General features: G+C 25.6%; 1 protein-coding gene across 1 annotated transcript in view; it reads left to right on the top strand.

The window, feature by feature from the left end:
- Window positions 1-20556, top strand: part of LOC107449012 (dynein axonemal heavy chain 2) — a 130562-nt gene that overhangs the window by 109457 nt on the left and 549 nt on the right. Inside the window, exons 65-77 of the mRNA XM_087163412.1 lie at window positions 292-478; window positions 1574-1688; window positions 2990-3083; window positions 3168-3287; window positions 4198-4389; window positions 6295-6489; window positions 7632-7810; window positions 7944-8160; window positions 9036-9152; window positions 10943-11092; window positions 17558-17734; window positions 18553-18627; window positions 18776-18920. Coding sequence (XP_087019538.1) covers window positions 292-478; window positions 1574-1688; window positions 2990-3083; window positions 3168-3287; window positions 4198-4389; window positions 6295-6489; window positions 7632-7810; window positions 7944-8160; window positions 9036-9152; window positions 10943-11092; window positions 17558-17734; window positions 18553-18627; window positions 18776-18920 — 1963 coding nt within the window. The remainder of the gene's footprint in view (window positions 1-291; window positions 479-1573; window positions 1689-2989; window positions 3084-3167; window positions 3288-4197; window positions 4390-6294; window positions 6490-7631; window positions 7811-7943; window positions 8161-9035; window positions 9153-10942; window positions 11093-17557; window positions 17735-18552; window positions 18628-18775; window positions 18921-20556) is intronic.

A 20556-nucleotide genomic window follows, 5' to 3' on the forward strand; every position in this document is an offset into this window, starting at 1 on the left:
ATAATAAGTCTCCTTAAACAGTATCTTCATGAACCAACCTTAAAGGAACTCTATACATCAATCTAACACTACTTACCCTATGTTACAGGGAAATGTATTCGTAAAAACTCTCATATATATGTAACAACAGATGGTTTATGAAATGTTTGCTACAATGCCATTCTTAAAGTGAAATAATTAGTGCTTGCTTTATGCCATCTATGATAAAAATTAAAACCAAGATTAGTACAATAGCAGCAAACAAACATTTTATATGATTGTTGTTTTAGATTTCATTCAATTTTTATTTAGGAAAGTGGTGAAAAAAATAAACTCATGAATCCATGCTCTCACTGGTTGTCTGAAGAGAGCTGGAACCAAATTATTCAGCTGGAATTGTTACCAAAATTTCTTGGTATAACGGTATCATTTGATGAAGCTCCAAAATTATGGTATGAATGGTACTCTTCCCAAGAACCAGAAAATAAATTACTTCCAGGTAATTCTTATGTACTGTTAACTAAAATTAATATTGCTGTGGTGTTTTGGATTTTGAATAAATGTATATACTTAATTAATGTGAGCTAAATTTCATTTCAAATTTGATGTCAGTTGACAATATATCAGTCATTACTAGCAATAAAATAAAATAAAAGGAAGATATAGTAAGAAAAAAAGAAATACATTAATTAATTTACAATTTTACCAAAAAGAACTATCATACTGTGATGCTTAAAAAGGAAATTCAAAGTATATTTGTGTATTAATTTACATATCACGAACTTATATAAATTAATGAAATAAAGTATGAATAAATAAAGTAATATAAAAAACGAGTAAATGCATTCAAAGGAAGTAAATAAGATGTGTGTGCAGACGTTTATTTCAAAATTGAACTTTTCATAGTTTTTACTTTTTTTTATCACGGCAAAGTGTTTATGCTTATTATAATTTGTCTGTGTTTGTTTATCTTTAAATTTATGATTCATATTTTCATGCCCCCATATTTTTAAGGGTCAAAAATCCGAACCCGTCGATAAAAAGGTATATTCATCCAAGTACGCTTTTGTGTTTAATTTTGTAACTTTAAATATGATCTGCACTAATTAATTAACATATTTAAGGTAAGGCCCTCAAACCATTAAGATTGAATCTTAGTGCAAGAAAATGCAATCAATACATCAAAAATTATTCAGGTTGTTCTTTTTTTTGTACACTGTAGAATGTTGCACCAACATAACTTGCCTATATTATTTCAAATGATTATTCCATTAAAGTGTTAAAAGAGTAAACACTGGTAATAAATCTGTAATGCTGAATGTCGCAAATTATGAAATGTTTTGTTTCCTCACATGAAAAACAAAAGCACCCTTCACCTAAGTTTGTGAATTTGTTGTACATAGGCAATAGTTCTAAAAAGTTACATTTACTTAAGGTTTTTTGTAGTGCAATAATAAAATTAATTTATTTTTGATAATTATCCATTAAAAATTAATGGATATCATAAATTATAAGTTAAATTTCGATTTTAATATTTAGTTAATGAATGAAAATTTCAAAGTGCTTTTGTAATTTAGTTTCATTAAATTTTTAGGAAACTGGAGAAATATCTGCTCTGAATTTGAGAAACTTCTTCTTATTCGATGTCTACGTCCTGATAGAATAATAAATTGTATAAGCAATTTAATTGCCAATAATCTTGGCCGAAAGTAAAAATATTATCATTTTTCATCTGAAAGTGTTAAATATTTAAATATATATACTTCTTAGCTTTAGTTTGTGGAAATTTTTATTACAGTATACATTTCTATTTTTGTTTTTAATAATTAGTTAAGAAGGTGTTTATTTTACATTGTACTATTTTAATTAATTTGAAAAGCTTTACAGTTTTAGTTACATAGTAAAATATAAGATTTTAGAAAAAATTACCCTGATTTGATTTTAAAATTAAAAAGTAACTGTATGTATTTCTAAGGTTTTTTATGCAATTTTTTAATATTCTTTTAATTAATCCAAGTACATTTTGAATAGATTTTTTTACGGAAATTTCTATTTTATTAAGCACTTAGTTATAATTTTGCATAAACTCTAGTATAAAATCTCTACTTTAGAAAAATATAATAAAGAGTCTGTAATTTTCATTGTGTTTTTATTTGTTATATTTATAAAAGATTTAATGATTGTTTTTCTTATAGATCTAAACTCAATTTATCTTGTAACTCAAACTTTAAACTCAATCTTCTTTTGAAGATTTTTTTTTAAGTTCCCATATAATGCTGAGAAACAGGTTTCTTGCTATTTGTAAATCATTGTATTCTTCCTTTTATTATTAAAATGCTTTAGCATCTTTATTTTATTCTATAAATCGATACAGATCTATTAGTCCATTGCTAGCCATCTTTGGTGGCCAGTTATTTCACCCTCAAGCACTCACAGCTTTTGGACTCCACTTTGATATAATATTATATATTAATAGATATTATATATTGATAGATATTACATACTTATCTATCAATGATGCCACTGCTGTATGAGACACTAAAAAGATTTCTAACTCAAAAAATTAACTATTAAAGGAAGTAAAGGACTAAAGAGTAAAAAAAAAACTTTCTTTTACCTTGTAAATTATACTTTTTATTTGTAATTTTACTGATTTTTGTTACAAATGTTTTAAATTTAAATGGGGAAAAAAACAATGAGCTATGAAGTTTACGTAATTATAAGCATATAAAATGGTTATTTGTGTTACATTCGTTGTATTGCTTTATTTAAAATATTCAATTTATATTTAATTAAATATTATATTTTTGAAGACAAGTTCAAAATTAAATGTCATCAAACTTTTTTTAAAGAAACAAAGCAAGTTAAAAAATGCATTTGAATGTTTCAAAAATCAACATTTGAATGTTAAAATAAAAAGAAAACTTTGTGAATAGAAGTTTTAATGAAATAATCTGTCAAATATATTTCAGTAGAAGTATTTCTAGTAAATTATTTCTTCACTTCACAGCTTTCTTGCTTACCCTGAAATAGATATAAGGGAAATATTTGAAGAATCTTCTGCTAAAAAACCTCTTATCTTATTTACTGTTTCATCAGATGCTGTGAGTAATATTAAAATTCAAATTTTATTCTACCTAAATCAATTTTTCTATTATGAACTGTGTTAAATTTATCTATGTCTATAGCATGCTGAACAGATTATTTCAAACCATGCTCATGAACGTAACACTAAATACCGTGTGTTATCTCTGGCAGAAAGACAGGGTAATTTGGCCTCACAATTGATAGTAGACTCCATCAAAGTGGTAACTAAAACACTTTTTTCTTTTCTGTAGTTATTATTTAAAATAAATAATCTCTTTACATAAAGTTATTACATATTTAGTTTTTTAAACTCTGATTTTTTTTAAACACAATTTACTTTTATGGAATATTTTATTGTACCAAATTATTAGAAATTTTTAAATGTATTGCTTTTTCTGTTATTGACCACTACTAGGAAAATGTAATGAATTTTATTGATATACCAATTTATGTCAAACACTTGGTTTACGTCCTATAAATGTTATTTTTTTACTACTATTGTTTGAGCATCTGTAATTTGACTCCGATGGCAAGGAAACTTATGAATTCCTTTGTGACAACAGCATTCCTTTATAGCAGACTGTTACAGTTTATCTATTTCTTATTTGAGTTACATTATAGAAACCCATGAATAATTGCCATAGTTAGACTGCTTATAATAGAACTTTTATTAATTCATGACCCAGCTATCACTTAAAATATGTTATGTTAATACTGTTATCAGCGCAAGCTGCTTTCAAAATAGGATTGAAGTAAAGTGAACTTGGTTTTGAAATAGCCACATTGGTTTTCGTTTGTAACTATTAAAAAATTTTGTTATCCATTTACTTCTTGTTTAAAAAAAACCTATAAAATGCTAGAGTAAAATAAATAGCTCATTTGATTTTAAGCATATTAGATTTTTTATTTTGATATGAATCTTATCTCATGTGATTTAGTTTATATTACTTATTGTATGTTATCAATATATATGAAGAAGTAACTCTGAAATGAACTACTTACTGTTCATTATTGAATATTGTAATGTAAAACAACTTGTTCATATATGCATTCATTCAAATGTATAAATTTGTATCTATAATGCTTTGCAAAGTAACAGCTACCTTTTTAATTGTTATTTTTTATATATAGGGAGACTGGGCCTTCATTTCAAATGCTCATCTATTACAACCATGGTTACCAACATTAGAAAAAATTGTTAGTATACTCCAAACAGTTAAAGCCCATCCAAATTTTCGCTTGTGGCTTTCGTCATCTCCAATAGATTCATTTCCTTCTTCTATTCTACTAAATAGTATCGTATTATCATTGGATTCTCCAAAGGTATTTAAATAATCACCTTAATCCAAAAATCTTTATGTTCAAATTAAGCTTTTTTTTACTGTGTAAATTAAAAATATTTAACCACTGGCAGGTACTTTGGAAGTCAAACAGTTCAAAAATTCATTATTTTTCACCAAAATATCAAGTTAAAAACTAGATGCAGTACCAGAATTTAAAAACCTTAATTTGGAACTAAAAATGTATAGAGTAATTATTCAAGTAGTAATTTGATCATTGCTTAATTATGTCCTATGAACAGTGAAAGTAGTATAATGTTATTTTTTTAAATTGGGTACTTTTGAGAAAGATTTCAATATTGGAATTGTATTGCCTCCAATTTCAAAAGATCTTTCGAAGGAAAAACTGTTTTGGGAGTTAAATTCTTTTTTGATTCTGTATCAAAGTTCTCCAGCAATCCTTTGTTTTTTTTTAATCTTAGATTTAGTTATACCCTATTGAATCTATTATTCTAGAATACATAATGTTAATTAAATTTCGCACTTTCCTTCTACAATACCTTTAAAATCTATATTTAACTCAACTTCCATTTGAAACAATCACTTTACAGGTGAATTAAATGTCAAACTTTTAATGATCAATTTTTGAGCAATTATCCTCTAGAAACAAACACATTGATCTCATCGCTGAAATCAATTTGTTTGTTCTTTGTCTTCCTGTACAATGCAGTTAATAAAAAGCAGAACAACTGAATAACTTCTGATCCTTTGATTAAGATTTCACATTCTAAATTGTATTTAATTATGGCTGAAGAGGGAATCTTAAATATCCAAGTTAATTAGTTTAGATGATATTTTAAGTTACTTAATCAGACTCAAATATGTTCCTTTTATGATTAATATTTTTTTGTTGTTGTTATCAGATATCTTTTTGACAAAACTAAATTTTTAATCTTCAAAGAATGGACAGCGGATTAGCTGTAACTTGAAATTTCCCTTTTGTATGATGTACAGTCAAAATTTTGGTCGTTGTTTATTTTAGTTTTTATATATTTCACCATATCTCTAGTATTATTTAAGGAACTCAATACATTTTTGCATACACCTGTAAAACTTGTTCCTCTAAAAATAATTGCATGCTACAAATTTATTTTTATCATTTTAATTCAAAATAGTTGAATTTTTCTTTTTTAATTGTAGGATGTGCAAAATTTTCCATAGTTTTAAGCTATGTAATTTTAAGTGACAAAATTCAAAAGAGGAATGGAATCAAATTAGGAATTAAAACTTTAAAAAATAGTCTTTTTTAAATTTTTTTAAACTGAGATAAATTTCTATAAAATTTTATTTCCCAATAGAACCTACCTCCATATTTTGGGGATCAGTAATTTAAAAGTATATTTATTTAAAAGATCTGTTTTTTCAGAGGAAATATAATTTTGTGTCTTGACCTCATAGCTTGAAAGACTGTCTGTACTAATTAATAACCATCTGTTTTTGAACCATTAAGATTGCATTTTACTATGTGTAAATCTAATAATTAAGATAAAAAGTCTTTGATTTTTTTTTAAATAATTCACTGTACATCTTATTAATTTATTAAAAAAATAAAAATGAAAAATTTTAAATGAAGTAAAAATTGTAGACAGCACCATTATTGTATTATTTTTATCTAGAATATGGCAACTGAGTATAAGAAGTGTTTACACAGTGAAGTATTAGATGTGTTTCAACTAACATCGCTTCCTTATAAAAGAGTCATATTTAATTATGTGTACTTAAAAGTATAATATAAAATTATTTTTCTCATCTTAGTAATTTTTTTAAAAAATGATTAAACTGTATAAAAATGACAATCTTTAAAGAAAACTATTGTGAATGAATCTTTAATATTTCAACAATGTGTTTGATTTAGGTTTCACTTAAATTTCAAATTACATTTTTCTAGGGTATCCAAGCTAATATGTTAGATTTATATCACAAGTATGGATCAAATGCAGGCAGTGATTTCACTTCACTGGAATTAAGGTTCAAAAGCTTGCTGTACTCTTTGGGCTTTTTTCACTCAATTCTTCTATGCAGGAAACGTTTTCAAAACCTCGGTTGGAATGGCACTTATGAGTTTTCATATTCTGATTTTAAAGTAAGTGTATAAAAATTCATCCATGTAACTATTTTTTTCTAAAGCCTAGTTATCTAACTGTAGGAAATAGACCAACTGTGGATTTCTAACCAAATTCTTTTATGCATGTTTTTTTTATGTGAGTTTTTAAAAATCTGTTTGAAATGGGAATATTAATTGTTTTTGAGAAAAAAAGGATTAAGACTATAATAATAACTTCACTACAAGTACAGTATTTTTTAATGTTCAATAAGTTTAATTAAATATTATTTAATTTAATTTTTGTTTAACGTTTTTTTATTAATAAATGTAATTAAAAAGTAAATGAATACTTTATTTTAACATACATTTCATATCATATTTGAATTCTTTTTTCCTGAAAAGTATAAAGAGAAAAGTTTATGAGAAAAAATAATCTTACATTTTCAAGCTGCCAATTAATTTGACTTTTTTTACAGCAAATTTTTTCGTCAAACAATATCTTAAGCATTAAATCATTAAGTTTGGCTTATGAATTATTTTAGAAATTTTGTTTTTATTATTTCATTAATTAAGAAAATATAATGTAATTTTTTAAGGATAAAATATATACACTGTTCAAAACATATTTTAAATAACATAAACTTTGAATTTACATGAGTTAATTTTTATGTAAAAAAAAATCTGTTTCATTAGAAAATTGCAAAAATTTTCTTTTCTTTTATCAAATTTTTTATATAGACCATAGAATACATCTTTGATAGTTGCTTTTAGTATTTAAAATTATTAATTCTTTATATGTGGCTGTAATGAATCAATTATTAATGTATTTTCTTTGTGGGTTTTAAAATTCGACAAATTTGAAATTTACTTACGCTATTTTTCAATGGAAAATTCACCAATATTCAAAAAATTCTTTGTTGTCTTTACATGCCTATACTTTTCTACTATGTTTTACATTTTTAATTATCATAGCAAAATCTTTGTTTTATAAATTGGAATAAGGCCAATCAGTAATTTATGAACTAAAAACAGTAAAATTGTGAGTCAATAATTTCAATTCTTTTAAATAAAAACAATACGTAGCTCGGTAGTTTGTTTATTGTTAAATATAAAAAGATCCAGCTTCATTCTCGAGAATCCCAGGAATAAACTGTAACATCATTTTTTTATTTTTTGTGTAGGTATCATCAGATTTGTTACAGTTGTATTTAGAAGAATACAGAGAAGATCCTTGGGATGCTTTGCAGGAAATGATAGCCGAAATCATTTATGGAGGCCATTTCACAAATAGACGAGATAAAGAACTCATGCTTGACTATTACAACCAATATATTAGTGATGATGTTTCTGAAAAATATATGTAAATATTGTTATGTGTTTATAATTTTCTTGTCACTATTTCAAGAAACATGACATTTAAAAGTATTATTTGATATTGAATATTATACTACAAATGAAATGAGTTATTTAAATTTTTTATTTATTTATTTCAGATTGGCACCAGTGGAAAATTATGCTGTTCCAGATGATGGCCCAATTCAGTTATATTTAGAGTCAATAAGAAAACTACCTACTAGGGATGTACCTGAAGTTTTTGGGCAGCACAAAAATGCAGAAATACCATGCCAAATGTATGATTCAGAAAGACTGCTGAAAGACATGGAGAAAATAAGAAGACAGAAAATTCTCGAAGTAAACATTAAGCCCGAGGTGAGGAAATAATTTTTGTTCATCATAGCTTGATATGACTTTGTAACATTTAATTATTTGATTAAGTTTCAAGAGTAAATTGTGCCTAATAGAAAAATTTGCTATAATATCCATAGTATGTGATTTAATTCAAATTTTGGTGGAATATTTTTTTAATTAGTAATTTAAATTGTACATTGATACTTTTAGAGCTACTATTCATTACTAGCCAGACATTTTAACGAGTTTCAATATCCTATAACTTTGATAAAAATAAAAGAATATTAAAATTTAAGCATTCCCCTAGGAAACCATATAAATAGAATTTAAAAAAAAAATGCCACGTAGTGGCTTAACATTAGAATTATTCAAATTTAAAAAAAATTTCATGGTTTTTATTTACTTGTAGGTAACTATTTTAAACAGAAATCATTAGAATAATGTATTTAACTTTGAAGATTAGCTTTAATTGTTAAAAACTATTTAAAATAATAGGATTTTTTTATAATTTATTTTATGCACTGTATTCAGTGTTTTGTTCAACTTCTATTCTCTTTAATCACCCGCCAATAGACCAAATTTGAAAGATTGTTGATGTTTCCAAATAATTATAATTTAATCAAAAGTTAACATGTTTTATTCATTAATTTTCAAGTAAAGCTAAAATTTCAATAACATATATTACAGTAATAAAATCCATGATTACTATTTGCAAGAAGTTAAAATTTGTGAAATTCTAATTGAGAGAAAAATTTTTTTATAAATTTATTTGAACTCTCAATTTGTATTTGGTCTTGAAGAGGAGTGATATGTATGTATATATTTGTATTATATTTATATTACATTGATTTGCAACTTTAAATTTCAACACATCCTTAAAATAACAATTCTTACAGGTATTGTTTATCATTACAAAAATTAAAGAAGAAATTCCTGATTTTCTAAATATTAATGCTGCTATGAAATTGCTAAAAAGGAAACCTGAGCCGTACACTTACGTTTTAATCCAGGAAGTAAGTTTTTATTTTATTTTTTAATGATTCAACAATTTTGTATGTATTTATTTTAAAACTTCAGTATTTTGTTCCTTGAACTATAAATATTTTTGTAATCTTAAATTTTAAAAAGATAACTTTCATTAAGTAAATATTTTTAAAAATACTGACAAATTTTAAATGAATTCAAATGTATGCTTATGCAAAATTCATCTGATAAAAATAGTTCTGAACAATTAAAAATTAATTTATAGTAATTCTTTGAAAATAACAATTCATTGTCTAATAATAAAATGTCATTTTTTTGTCCAATACAACTATTTTTAAACTATTGTTTTGAATAATAAGGCATATGGTAGAAGTTTTCCTGGAGGACTAGATTCTAAATACATATTCTAGAGGTCTACTGACCCCTGCTGTTGTGGTGCACCAACTCCCAGAAATAGCTTTTGGATAATTTAACAATCTGTATTCACTGCACTCATTCACTAGATACTTAAACATAGCAGTTTTGTATTGTTTAAGCAATGTTTATGTACATATAGAAAAATTGTCTGGCATTTTGTTTGTATTCAAAGAGCACATTAATATATTTTAAGTAGTAATATAAACGAAAATTTAAACAAACAACTCATTTTTCTTTTATATAAAACTATACTGAACTTACAAAGTAAAAAGAACATAACTCTATTTATGTTCTCTTAAAAATGAATTTAAATCAAGAAAGGTTATCACAATTGTGAATAACATTATACTGATTAGTGCCACTTACAACTGAGATATAAGTAGGAGTTAGAAATTAAAATTTAGGACACTAAACTTTTAATACAATTATATTTATGAAGATTGGAGCTTAATTTTTCTGCCTACACATATTATTTTTTCACTGTAAATAAGATGAATTTGCAGTTAATACCCATGAGATTTTTCATTGGATTCACAATTTCCTCTTTTTTAATCTCTAAAATTAAATTATGTAAAAAATAATTAAGTGAATTAAAATAAAATCATTTCTCTAAAATTATATTAAAGAAGAACAGTTCTGAGCAATTCAATAAACTGCAACTTTGTGATTTATTATTATTATTATTTGGAAAAGTAAGAATGTACATTTTTTTTTGAACTTCAACAAAACTATTCTCTTTACTACCTGAAAGAAGAGAACAAAACACTGAAGAATTTTTTTTTTCAATATCAAATTTTTTTTAATTAAAAAAGGAGTGAAAGAGCTATTGCATTACTTTTCAATAAGAAGTTTTTTTTTTTTTGCTCCTGATCATTGTGTATTGTAAAAAACAACTCAAATTACAGGAATTGATTTTAGGAGTCTCTTTCAAGTTTGACTTTAGTGGTCTTCATCAAGATTTCCTTATGATAGTTCAACCCAATGAGATTAATGTAGCTAGAAATTTGTATTTAAAGAAACAAAAATTTAGAAAAATATAAAATGCATTTTTGAGAAAACTAAAAATTTATAAAAAAAATTTGAAAGCAAGGAATACTCAAATTTGAAGTTCTAGAATCATGTTTTAGCTAAGAAAAAAAGCACTGGAATACTGTACCAGTGCATTCTGAAGCAACTACACCCCTGATTTGAAATTTAAAGAAAAATTAGTAATAGAGGATAGAGAGAGAAAGGAGGGAAGAGAGAAAGACCCTTTAACTAAACTGTTAAATAATGTAAGAATCTGTCTAACTTATGAATGTGTTTTTCTGTTTTCAGCTAAATCTACTAATTTAGATAAACTTACTTTTCATTATTTTTAGTCTAATAAGAATTATTACTAACAGTTTGTGTGATTTTTAAGGTACGACAATACAACTCCTTATTAAAAGTGGTTTCTGAGTCATTACAAAATTTAAAGGATGTAATAATAGGTAAACAAATGATGACTGAAGCATTCTATTCACAAGTTCTATCAATTCAACGAATGGAAGTACCATCTGAATGGATGAAGGTATTTCTTTTTAATGTATAATCAGGGGTCTGTCCAGGCCGAATTTACTACCGTTTAGCGGTACCTTCACAAATTCAATTTTAGGAAAAACGGTAGTTTCACAAAATCAACTTTAGGAAAAACGGTAGTTTCACAAAATACTTTTCTTAAAATTTTATTTTTGTATCCCTTAAGACATGATAAATTCATATTTTTACCATATTTTTGTGTTGATTTTTTAATATAATTTTTAATTTTTCACAAATTATGTCTAAATTTTCACAAAATAGGTACCTCTCAGAAAAACCTAGACAGACCCCTGATAATATTAAGAAAATATTTAAATTTAAAATGTGTTCCTTTAATAATCTAAATGGTATAAAATCAGAGAATTGTAACACAAAATATCCATGTCTCTATAAGTTAGAATACTACATGTGAATTCATAACAGAGTTAACTATCACATCTAGTATCTCTTTTAAAATTTGGAAATGGTTCAAAAATTATCATACGGGTGAATGGGATACTTACCAAGAATCCCTAAGTATTATTATTAGTAGAGAATTGTAACATTTAAATTATTTATTTTAAGATTGATACAGGGTATATACAGGGTGAGCCAGTCGAACCTGCATTTTTGAAAAGGGCGGGAGAGCCGTGAAAGTGGGCGGAGAGAGTTACCAATTTTACCATTGTGTCCCCCAGAACTAAGCATTTCAGTCGCCATGGAGCAGCGGTCTAAACAACGTTTTTTTGCTGCGAAAGCGTTTTACCATAGTAGTTATGCAGCCGCTCAGCGTCGCTTCCGGTTAATTCAATTAATTCAATCAAATTGTGGGTGAAAAACTTTGAAGCAATTGGTCCTCAGTGTATGCTCCGTGATGTGATGGGCAGTTTCAGAAATCGCCTACAAGATTGTCTCGATCGGGAAGGACACCATCTTATTGGCGTTATTTTTAAACTGTGAATGTTTCTTAAATGCTTTTTAATGTAGATTAAGATAGTAACAATAAAATTTTGAAATATCCATCCGTTTATTTTTTACAGTCATTTCAAAAATGCAGGTTTGACTGGCTCACCCTGTATGAAGGTTTCTAATACCAACAAGGTAGCAGAGTTGGCCAAAAATGTAATCGATTACATTTTTTGATTACAGTAATCAATTACTTGTAATCATGATTACAATTTTCAAAAATTTTGATTACAGCTGTAATCGTGATTACAATATTGATTACAGTAATCAATTACTTGTAATCGTGATTACAAAGTTTGATTACAGCTGTAATCATGATTACATAGTCGATTACAGTAATCAATTACTTGTAATCATGATTACAATTTTCAAAAAATTTTGATTACAGCTGTAATCATGATTACAATTTTGATTACAGTAATCAATTACTTGTAATCATGATTCCAAGTAATTGCGATTACAAGTAATCACAACAAAAACGATTACAAGTAATTATGATTACAAGTAATCAAAATATATGATTACATGTAATTTGATTACATGTAATTATGATTACATGTAATCTAATTACACGATTACAAGACTATTGTATTCTTATAAATGATTATATTTTACAGTAGATAGTAGAATGTATTTTATAATGATACATTTTGCACGTATTAACATGTACAGCATTTTGTACGTATTTGTATACGTACAAATGAATGTAACTAAAATGTATGTACATATGATTTTATCTAGTGCATATGTTCAGACATTTTAGTTTCACACACATGCACATACACTTATATTGTAGGTATAAAATATATGTACGTATGTATATAGATAATAATTACGTATGTATGTGCAAACAATGTAGACATGTACATTTATACACAATGAATATATGCATTTTATGCAAATATTTGTGTATGTAAAATGTATATCTATGTTCATGTACGCATGTATATACAAGTACTTGTGTTTGTACGAACTTACATACATTGTCTGTACAATGTATGTCCCATGTATGTATGTGCAATTTATTTATGAACAGTACAATATATGTATGCATGTACAATATAGGTATATCTGTAGGATGTACAATATATGTATGTATACATGTACATGATATGCATGTCCAGTGTATTTATGTACATGTACATAATATGTTTATGCTCAATGTAAGTATCCAAATATGCATAATACATTTGTGTACGATTGTACGTACATTGTGTACGATTGTACGTACATTTATATTTCACATATATTCATACATGCATTCGACATGCATAACGTACATACATACACACATTTGAGATGCATATATTGTACAGATGTATATACATATAGCGTACAGATGTATATTCATATAATGTACATATGATGAAATGAACATATAATGTTCATATAATGTACATATGTGTGTACATATACAGTACATATGTGCATAAATATATTGGGCATAATTCTTTCGTACAAATTTTACATGTGTACATGCATGCTATCCCTATCTATGCATATGGTGCAATGTATATATGTCCAATGAATGTATCCACACATGTACAATACACGTATGTTCCATGTATGTATATCCATATGTACTATATATGCACGTACAATACATGAATGTATGTACATGCATTGTACATGCGTACATACATTACACGTATACATATGTACATTACATTTATGTCTAAATATGTGTACAATGCAATAAATAAAATGCATGTAAGTTAACTTTTAATGACTCAAGCAAGTTAAATGACAAAATCAAACGATATTTAAATTTAGTTTTCAGCTTTAATTGTTCTATGAAATTCTCTGAATAAAAGATTATTTTCAGGTATTTTCATGAAATGTTTGACAATACAGATTTATTTTTTTTATAACATAATGCATGATTCATAGAAATGTTTTAAATGGTAAGAAAAACAGTAAATTTTATGTGTGGAATTAATATTTAGAAATTCCAAATAAAATTATCGTTTGCTTTCTAAAAAATATGAGGTCGAGTTTCATATGCCTTAGAATAAATTTTAAAACAAATTTTTATAACTTTACTCATATAATTGTTTTTAATGTATGCACAATGTATGTGCATATTGTAATTACATATATTTAAATGTACGCACGTATTTGTACATTACTTGTAATTATGTACATGTATACGTTGTATGCACATGCATACATTGTGCATATAACTATTTTTTTGCACATCAATGCATTACATGCGCATAAGTATTAACAAAGTATGTAGTTATACAAGTACATACGTAAGTTGTACGTAAGTACATACTTTGCGCGCACATATATCGATGTACATATAAATATGCATGTATGCATGTACGCATTTTATTTACGCAACTATGTGCATATATTGTACCTTTAAATAACATTCTTACATATTGTACGCAAATACGTACAATTTTATATACAAACGCAAATTGTATATACGTTCTATTATCGTAAATTTATACAATATATGCACTTAAGTACATAAAAGCATGCAAACGCATAAACATTATTTTCATATACGCTCATACATGCATTGTCTATGTATACAAATATACAAAACAGTGCCTTTTTGTACAAACTAACATACATGCGTACATGTATCATAAATGCATAATTATATGTACTAAGCATATGCGCATTGCATTAAGTATATTACTATATAATTATGAATATTGTACGTACAAACAACGTTTGTGCATACATTGTATGTATAGGAATCGCAAATTGTACGTTTATGCGTGCGTACATTCTATGTACATAAAAATATGTAAACACGTGGCTACTTACATAAAACATTTGACTGTAGTATACAATCGTAATAACTTGTAATCGTATGGTTTGATTACAAGTAATCACAATTACATGTAATCAAATTACATGTAATCATGATTACATGTAATCATATATTTTGATTACTTGTAATCATAATTACTAGTAATCGTTTTTGTTGTGATTACTTGTAATCGCAATTACTTGTAATCATGATTACAAGTAATTGATTACTGTAATCAAAATTGTAATCATGATTACAGCTGTAATCAAAATTTTTTGAAAGTTGTAATCACGATTACAAGTAATTGATTACTTGTAATCGTGATTACAAGCTGTAATTATCTGTAATCAATTACAGTTGTAATCGATTACTGTAATCAACGGCCAACTCTGCAAGGTAGTCTGATGACAGTCTCACAGTTGAACTTATACAATACATATGCATATAAGCACACCTCTGCAAAAAGTCCTGATAAATTACAGTTAAAATCTTAAAAAGGGGTTATTTTGTTCACATTACAATTTGTGTTTTTGTGCAACATTAGCTAACAGTGTTTTTCTGCTATTGTACTACATAAATATATTGCTTATGAGTGGCATTATTTCATTATGTGACGTTTATGCAAGTTTTTACCTAATATATGTATGCCCAGAAAGCTTTTGGTTTTATACAACTCAGATCGTAGCACAGTTCATAGGTTTCTTGAACTGTTATCAAAATGTTTAATAACTGTAAGCATTTAAGTTCCTAAGAACCTTGGTTCTTTATTTTATATATATATATATTTATATACAGTCATTAATGTCACATCAAAGAGGAACAAAAAATTTGTCCATGTTAAAAATAATTCACGTTTTTTTATTAAAACCGTACAATACACATACATTTTCTATTTTCTCTATCTGTTATTTAGTTGTGTTTTGTGATCTTAAAGTTCTATTATAAATATATAAATTAATAAATATTTCATTTCAATAAATGTTTTTATTTCGCGCTTTAAATTAGTCACTTTTATACAACTCATAAGATATAAGACCAATTTCTTTAAATAACTCATAGGAAAAAAAACTGATATATTGCACAAATTAGAGAAAACTACTAACAAAATAATGGCAAAAAGCTCACTGTTTGGTTTCTTATTCATACATGCTTTCCAAAAGTCTTCTGACTTATCAACTGTATCCAAAATATGATTTGAATTTTCATTTTGTGTTGAAAAATAACAAAGAGTTTTAATTGCTTCATAAACATCTCTGAGAGGAAAGTAAACTAAAATGTTCGCTAGTAAAATGCAATAAAAATTTTAGCTCTGTAATTGTTTACTTGTAGAAATTCTGTATCAATTTCTTAGAATAATTTATGAGAGTGTTGGGGAAATGACTACCCACATTGAACAAAGCATTAATATGGATAGTCATTTCTCACGTAAACATTTTTTTTTTTTACATTCATACCCTTGAGATGAAAGAAAATTCCATTTGTATTAGAGTACAAAAGGACTTGTGTTGTTTCCTATGATGCCCTCTCCTCCTTAACAGATTCAATTAATAACTCTTTCATTTAACTGCTGTAATAAGACAATTATCAACCATAGCATTCAAAAAACCTACTCTTATAGATATAGAATTGTAAGATCAGTTTTTTTATCTGTCAGAGAGGAAATAAATTTTCTTTTCATTTCAAAAGTAAAATTTTTCCAATGGTAATGAATTTCTAGTTCACCTTAAAATATATTTTACGTAAATGTGTTCATGTTCAAAGTAATTTGCAGTATTATATCCATGCAGAATTTGAAGAGGAATCAACAAATTAGTTTACGTTAATAGAAATTAACATTGACAGTGTTCACATTAACGAGGTTCGACAGTATTTGTATAATAACAGCATATTTTAAAATAGTTCTATTTACTAATAACAAGCATTTTTGCAAGATACTAAACACATTTTTTGCTCTGATAGAAAATCTAAATATATTTATATTATAATAATTTTTACATCAATAATAACTCCTCATTTGTTAAAGTAAATTTAATGATACTCAGGTTATTCTTTTTCCAAAGTGCTTCTACAGAATATTTTAATTATTACTAGAAAAAATTAGATTTTCCATAGATTTCATTCCAATGATTCTTCCAACATTTCATTCCAATGAACTTAATTAAAATGCATATTTCAAAAGCTGATATTCTAACTGGGTGATATGTTTTTCATTGTTTTAGTTAAAATGATGCATGAAATCACACCTTGTCTAGTTAATGATTAAATATTATAATAATAATTAAGTCCCGGCATTAAGGACTTTTAATCAAATAGATAATATCTTAATAAAGTGGTAAGTTAAAAAAATGCCTTAACTCTTCCAGAGTATCTCTGTATAGTGCGAGAATTTATAGTTTATATTATTTATGTAATCATAAATTAAAATTGGTAGATTGTTTTATTAATTTTTATTATGATCCAAAAAATAATCAATATAATCAGTCTAAAGTCTTTAATCTAATCAGTATAAAAGTATTACAAAATTTTATTTTAAATTTTCATGATGAAATTTATGTCTGTTCTGAATAAAAATTCTTTGGGAAGTGCTATTTGTTTTGTCTATCAAGTAAAACTTGTTTCTTTCTATTGATTTTTCCATTGAATTAATGTAAATTGTTGTATAAATGTATTATCTTTTCTTCTATATTATGTTAGAAAAGTTTTATAAGAAAAATTTTTAATACATTGTAATAATATGTCTAGATATACCCATCTTTAAAACCACTTGAAAGTTGGATTGCAGATTTAAGAGAAAGAATAAAGTTTTTTGCCAACTGGATATCAGCAAAAAATCTTCCTGTAAAAGTATGGTTACCAGCATTTACAAATCCTGTAAGCTTCCTTAATGCAGCATTGTTAACAGCCGCAAAAAATTCTGATGTAAGTTTTTTTCTATTTTTTAAAAATTTAATGCTTTTATTGTGTTATTTTTTTTTATAAATATTAGAATTCTAAGAATCTCATTTGAGAGGTATTTATTTTGAATAATTAAATATTTTAATAACTAATTTTATTCTAGTTTTATGGCAGATTTTTATAACTTAAAATAGTTTTGATAAAGCACACAGGTTTTAGATGGCTTATTTTTTTAATTAATGCAACTGTGTTATATATTTAAGAGCTTATATCATTATAAGAGGTGCTTAATGACTTACTTAGATGTTAATGTTAAAAAACGGTACTTTTCGGTTAGCTGGATGCAAGCTATAAATCACCAAAAAAATGTAAACCTCTGCCAACTTTTTAAATATTAATTTTTTACTTTTTATACATTTAAAAATTGAATAAAATTTGAAGAAAAAAAAGTTGAATTTTCTTAAGCCAGGCTATTCAAAAAGTACTCAAAACACTAATGAATTTAATCTCAAATTTAATATTCATAAATCTCATCATAGAACATTTTTCACGATTTCATATTTTTTTAAAGCATCGTATTGCATATTATTTCTTTATGTTATGTAATTAATTAATTTTTATAAATGTAATTAAGATTAACTATTTTTAACATCTCTGTCAATGTATATGTTATTTATGTACATAAAAATAACAAATTTTATCTTAGTTCTAATCTAAGTTATTCCTCTTTCCAATATCTTATCATATTTTAAATGAATGTTGTATTATATAACAAAATTTTTTTTACTGCTTTAATGTAGCTGAAAATAATCATCATTTTTGTATTATTTATATCAATATAGATGATGATTAAGGATTTAATGTGGGAACACCAAGTTTCTACCCTTGATGAAAAATACATCTTTGAAGCTCCCCAAGTAAGAATAAACTGAATTTATGAAGTTTTTAGTTCAATATTTTATTTTAAAAAATAATTGAATGTTTTGTTACCTCATGAATCTTTTTAATTAATTCATAGTTAGCACAAAAAGTTTATAACTTTCTCTAAAACATCTACTTTTTCAGGAAGGAATTTACATAAGAGGATTATATTTAGAAGGAGCAGGATGGGATAGGACAAACAGTCTTTTGACTGATCCAGAACCTTTAAAATTGATCACATCTTTGCCAGTAGTTCATTTTAAACCAGTTATAGAGTCTTCCATTCGTGGTAAGAATTTAATTATGTTTCCTTAATTAATTCTAGATTAACGCTTTATATTACTATCGAAGATCAAAATGAAAAATAATTATAAATGAATATCTAACAAGGAATAGAAACATTTTAGTATTTTTCTGCTCTTAACTGCTCAAAATTTATTACTGCAAATTATTATTACCACACAGATTAATTTTATATGAACAATAATTAAGAATTAATTTTCATTTAATTTCTTTACAAAAATGTCTACTTTTTTAATTTATCTTCAAGATTTGAAATTTTTTTAAACAAATTATAAAAGTTTTTACTAAATAAATTATTAAGTTGAAAGTTTCTTATTTACTTTAAAAGGAGATTCTCTACTAGTGAACCCCTGAAACTGCTGACACAGTTCCACTAAGATCACATCCTTCTCTCTTTTTTCTATAGTTTTGTTTAAAACCCCAGTTTAATACCTTTTATAGTTTAATTATTTTAAAGGCTAAGCCTTTTGCTCATTATCGCTTGCCAATACTTGAAACTGCTTGTGTAGTTCTCTATGATGCTGGTGATTCATATAGTGCCAAACAATTCAAGACAGCAGAATGGATTGATATTAATTGTTTAGAAATTGGTACTTCACAATTTAACTTTTCAAAAATAATTTGGAAATTAAAACGAAATAAGAACTATAATGTTCATCATCTGACGTTAGAGTACATAAGTGAAAAAAAATCAAATTTTTTCTAATAATAGTTTTCAAAGCGTGCCACAACACTAACTAAATTAATTTGTGCTATAACAAATCTTCGGACTTGACATAAAATAACTTAATAACTACTGTTCTCCTCTTTAAATAATATTAAGGGATGTGTCTTCTACTCACAATCGTTGGAACTGCGTATGAGTACCCTTAGAACGAACTGAAAAGTCGTATTACTTTAAAGTCGTTTTGTGATCGCATCATGCTTTACTTTCTCATCTGTTTATATCCTTTTCACCTATCCTAAAACTCAAATAGTATTAATATGTTTTACCTATAAGCGTTATGATACTAAAAGTTGAACATCAAATTAAAATAGTGTTATTTCTATTTTCTTCTCATTTGTTTATTCTTTTAATTTTTCCTTTGCATTGAATAAGTTTAGAACACTAAAATGAAAGTTTAAATCAAAATTAGAAATGCAAAAATGGAAGTTTAAATCAAAAAATCTTAAAAATAAAACTTACTACTTTTATATTTATCTAATAGTAAATGTGTTTATTATAAAAATAAACTTGAATAATTTTAAATAATATTATAATAATTTAAATTGTACAGATAAAAATTGATTGCAAAAATTTAAATTGATTGTAAAGATCTAAATTGAAAAATAATTCCTTGCAAATGAATTTAAACACGGAAAAAAAGGATTATCAATTGTTATACACATAGGCAAGAAGGGAAAAGAAGCTGCGATTTTAAAAAACAGAAAGAAAAAAATTTAATAATTTCTTTATGAATTTATATAAATATAAACATTGAGCCTCTTAATTAAAATAATATTTTTAAAAAACATTTTAATAAAAGGAGAATTTACAAAAAAAGTTAACCAAAAATTTTTTGAAACATCATTTATAGCAGCGTTAATATTTCTTTTACATTTTAAGATTCAAATAAATACAC

This window comes from Parasteatoda tepidariorum, chromosome 1 (assembly GCF_982258835.1).
Source record: "Parasteatoda tepidariorum strain Cologne lab strain chromosome 1, Ptep-v5.0, whole genome shotgun sequence".
NCBI classification, from domain to species: domain Eukaryota; kingdom Metazoa; phylum Arthropoda; class Arachnida; order Araneae; family Theridiidae; genus Parasteatoda; species Parasteatoda tepidariorum.